Source organism: Sturnus vulgaris, chromosome 3, assembly GCF_052056855.1.
Source record: "Sturnus vulgaris isolate bStuVul1 chromosome 3, bStuVul1.hap1, whole genome shotgun sequence".
Lineage (NCBI taxonomy): Eukaryota > Metazoa > Chordata > Aves > Passeriformes > Sturnidae > Sturnus > Sturnus vulgaris.
This window is the reverse complement of record NC_142245.1, coordinates 59,903,462-59,908,082: the sequence shown is the minus strand read 5'-3', so window position 1 is coordinate 59,908,082 and position 4,621 is coordinate 59,903,462. Positions and strand designations below refer to the sequence as shown.

Genomic DNA, 4,621 nt, shown 5'->3' with positions numbered 1-4,621 from the left:
ATGCGTTCGCAAATATAATCATCCACAAATCTCCCCCAGATTAGGTTACAGGACAGCGTTTCGACGGCACGCATTACAATGCTCCCTGGAAGGCTTGGCTGGTGGATCTGCTGCTCTCTCTGCTCATGACCCATTTTGGCTTTCATCAAGAATCATGACACCAGCTGCCTGGGTCATCTAGGAGGCAGAGAGGGGGAGAGCAACCCTGGGTTGTAAAGGGAAGTGGGGAAGGAGAAGAGAAGGAGGAGAAGGAGAAGGAGGAGGAGGAAGGGGGAGGATAGACAGAGCAGGGGGAGAGAGAGTAAGTGAGTTGTTTTAGTCCAGTTGTGAAGATTTGAATCCCAGTTCCGAGTTCTCGGCAAAGGCTTGCTGAGATACCTCATACCCTGTCCTGTGCAAAGGTCTGTGATTGGGGATGTGGTGTGCTCAGTGGGCAGGGCCCCTCCCCTGGGCTGGATCCGCCTCTCTTATCCCCCAGATAAATTACTAGTGTCCTCACTAAATTCCTCGGCTTTCTCTCTCCCTCTCTCTCTCTCCCTCTCTCACACAATCTCACTCCCTCCCTCAAACACAGGCAAAGCGGGGTTGGGGAGTGGGAGGGCGGGGATCCTCTCTGGACTGGTATTGTGCCTTAGTCCGGGGCGGGGAGGGAAGGGGAGGAAAATACTGGCGCCCCTTCTCTCCAACGCCGCCTCGAAATAGATTTGAGGAGCTGCCCTTCTTCCCCCCCTCCCCCCTTTCCTGCTGGTCCTTTGGCATCTTCCAGACCATGTCCACTGGGTCCCTCAGTGATGTGGAAGATCTGCAGGAGGTGGAGATGCTGGAGTGCGATGGCCTGAAAATGGATACTAACAAAGAGTTTGGGGCGTCCACCGAGAGCAACGAGGAGGGATCCAATGGCGAGAATGGCTCCCCTCAGAAGGGCAGAGGGGCCTCGGGCAAGAGGAAAAAAGCTCCCCCCAAGAAGAGCCCTTTAAATGGAGTGAGCCAGGAGGGAAAGCAGGTACAGAGAAATGCTGCCAACGCCAGGGAGAGGGCAAGGATGAGGGTCCTTAGCAAAGCCTTCTCCAGGCTTAAGACCACCCTACCCTGGGTGCCCCCAGACACCAAACTTTCCAAACTGGACACCTTGAGGTTGGCCTCCAGCTACATTGCTCACCTGAGGCAGATCCTGGCCAATGACAAGTATGAGAACGGCTACATCCACCCAGTCAACTTGGTAAGTCAGAGTCCGCCGGGGGACAGGCGCTCTGTGCGTGTGTGCATGGGGAGAGGTGGGCGAAGAGCTGGCATGGGGCACGTGTGGGGACAAAACTGCTGTGCTTCTCACAGGGAGCCTGGTGCCAGTGGGGTGGAAAGCGGTACTGTACAAGGGGACAGGCTCCCAGCTACCCCGCTGCCCTGTGCCCTGAGCACCAAGCCTCCTAGGCCCCCTCTGCTGTTCCTAGTGATCCCTTCCAGGAGACAGGCAGCCACACTGGCCACAAATAAGCAGGGGCAGGCTTTACACTTTACTGCCCCAGAAACGACTGAGAAACCACAGAGGGTTCATGGCGGCTTTCTACCTGCAAGTGAGCAGGTATAGGAATTTGGGTAGAAAAGGGTGTGTTTCAGGAAGGACCCAGGATTTATTCTTATCCTGTGTCTCTACCCTAATGTTTCCTCACACAATACTGTCCCCAAGCCCTAGATTTTTAAGGACAAGGACTCTTGGTTTTCTGTGCTCAACCGCTCAAGTTTGCTGAGTCCAGGACATTTCTCCTATCCCGTAAACTGGCATAGGGGAAATAAACACCAGTGCAGACTCCCCAGAGGAGGTGTCTGCCCCAGGCACACTCCACAATGCCTCTCCCTGGGCTGTGTGGGAGCTGCTGCTCCCAACCACATAAAGTTTTCCTGAGCAGCCCTGGATCTCCCGACTATACACGGCCACCAGAAATATCCAGTTTCCAGATCTAAAAATATGTACAAATGATGTAAACCGGGGGTAAGCAAGATTTGCCTGGGCTCTTTTTAGACATATAGCCTTTACACTGCCCACACGTGCAGACCCTGACTCAGAAATGGATCACAGAGGGGAGCTGGGGACGTTTCACTGAGGTCAGGCTCTGCCGTTTGAGCTCTAGAATCTGGGGGAAAGTACGCTATCCACTGTGTCAGCTGTTAAGGGCCTGGGAGATAATATTTGATTAAAAACAAAATCCTCAGTGCAGCAACATAGGAAAAAAAATAAGTAAAACAAAACCAGCACCCAATATAGATATAACCTCCCTCCTCTTCCGTAAAGAGGCACACCAAAACATGCTCCCCGAGCCGCAGGAGGCCAGGGAGAGCGGCCGGGGGCTGCCGGGGCCCCGAGCAGCTCCTGTGCCCGGGGTAGCGCGGCGAGGCGTGAGGCGGCTCCCGCGGGTGGGAGTCCCCATGCTGGCCACGACCAACGGCGGGGGGAGGCGCGGTTACGGCGAGGTGCCCGCGGCGACTATGCCGGGGGGGTGAGAATATGCCGGAGCCAGGCGGCTCCTTTCTCCCTCCCTTCTACCGCGTATCAGACGGGCTTCGCCGCCTCGTGGACGCCCGGTGGGGACCGCCGGGGCTGTGAGGCGAAGCGGCATCAGCCGCCGGCAAAAGGCAGGACAGTCCTTGCCGAAGCCAGCGGCAACTGCCCCGGCCTGAGCCTCGCTGAGCGCTGCCCCAAGTGGGCTCAGGTGGGGAACGGCGGGCTCGGTCCCCCCAGACGCTCCCGAGCCGGACCCGCTGGCGGTATGAGCGTTGCAATGTGCATTTCTCCATATGTAACCCCCTTCCCACTCGTGTCTTTTCCTGGCTACAGACTTGGCCTTTTATGGTAGCCGGCAAACCCGAGAGTGACCTGAAAGAAGTGGTGAACACAAACCGCTTGTGCGGCCCGACGGCATCCTGAGCCCCGCGGCCGGGCCAGCAGCGTCAGTCCCGGCGCGGCCGGGCAGCGGGCGGCGGGGCGGGCAGGGACCCGCCGCTGCCCCGCCGCTGTCCCGGGCCCCGGGCAGAGCCACGGGGAGAGCCGCTCTCCCGGCGCAGAGGAGATCAAATGTGCCCTAGCAAAGACTCCATCCACCCCGAGAGATCCTGACTATTTAACTTTATTAAATGCGTGTACAGTCGAGTGTTCTGCAACCACAGCCTTGCTGGTTCAAGAGCTACTAGAGAAAAGACAGAGATCAAACAAAACCTACTCCGCGTGTATCTTTTGTCTGAGACCTGTGAAATATGTAGATGCCTAGAAAAACTGACTTTGACAGTCATCTCTATGAAGTAATTCACCCTAAAGATATATAGATATATTTTCTTCAAGCAGATTCTGCTCTATTTCTGTGAATAAACCTTCCTTTCTACTGAAACATGGAGCGGTGTTAAGTGTTCCTTTGAGACGCTCGGGCTCGGCGGGAGAAGGACTGAGCCTCCGCCGGCTCCGCCGCTCCACGAAGCGGCCGCGCTGCGGGGATCCCGTCTCTCAGCCCCGGGCCACAGGAGGTCTGCTTTCCCGGAGCTAAAGACCTGGAGCGAACCCCTGGGGGAGGGGGTCACTGGGTCCCCAGCTCGCCGCGGGAGCCCGGCCCGGCTGCGCAGCCAGGCGCCCGGGCGCTGCGGGAGCCGCCCCCGCCGCTCCGGCCGCTCCGGCCGCTCTGCTCCACGGGGACAGGAGCAGTGATCTATTGATGAAGTACAGTCGGTCCTCAGGGCCGGGAATTTTTAACTTAAACATCTCCTCTCTATCGATCAGCGCGCCCGTGGGAGATGAGGCTGAGATAAACAGGAGTGCGGGGCGCTCCCCCTGCACCGGCAGCGGCCGCCGGCAGCTGATGCGCCAGATCCCACCGCGCTGTTTAATGTTTCAGGGTTATGACCGCACTGTTTACAAGATGTCTTCGGTTATTTATACTGTTATTATTAGCAGAGGGGCTTTAAATTTCCGCCTCACTTGCTCTTTCAATACCATCCCTCGGTTCCGTTTGATACCTGGGTACTTTCTTGTCGAAAGCAGGAGAGAGGCAGCAGGGGCTGCAGGGCCGTTCCCCGAACCAAGCCCTCCGTCCCTGCTAGTTGCAGGGGCCGACGGCAGGGCCCGGGGTGCGGTCACAAGCAGTGCGGGGGCCACAGACCCTCCCGGGGACTCCTTCCCCCGGGTATCCCTCGCAGGCCGGGGTTGAGCTGCCCCGGGCTTCTGCGCAGCCTGGATTGTGTTAATTCTCATCCCCCACTTTCTCTCGAGATAACTGGACGAGGTGGCGCGTCCCCCAGGCCACCCAAATTCACCAGTCGGGTTCATGCGTGGGCTAGGTTAGGTTTAATTAAAGCAGCTCGCTGTGAACCGAGGGCTGTGCAAACATCTCGGCCCTCATTATGAAAAGGGCCAGGAGCTGCTGTGTCATCCTAATGGTTGTGAAGGGGAGAGCTGTTTAATTTCACTTTTGCGCAGCTTTATCTCCACGCCACAAAATTAAGCGCAGACCTCTGTGCCTGGCCTAACCACGCGCAACTTCAGTGTTGTGGACGGGACTGTGCCAGGCGAGACGCTCACTCATACACAGGGGCTTGACTGAGTTTGCAGCCACACACAGAGCCCACACAGCCGCAGCTTTTG

At 57.4% G+C, this 4,621-nt stretch overlaps 1 protein-coding gene across 1 annotated transcript; it reads left to right on the top strand.

Moving 5' to 3' along the window:
- Nucleotides 1-623: 623 nt before the first annotated feature.
- TCF21 (transcription factor 21) lies at nt 624-3,346 on the top strand. Its single transcript, XM_014874277.2, has 2 exons — nt 624-1,219; nt 2,831-3,346. Exons 1-2 carry the CDS (start codon nt 770-772, stop codon nt 2,918-2,920), a joined length of 540 nt encoding a protein of 179 aa, XP_014729763.1. The 5' UTR covers nt 624-769; the 3' UTR covers nt 2,921-3,346.
- Nucleotides 3,347-4,621: the final 1,275 nt, after the last annotated feature.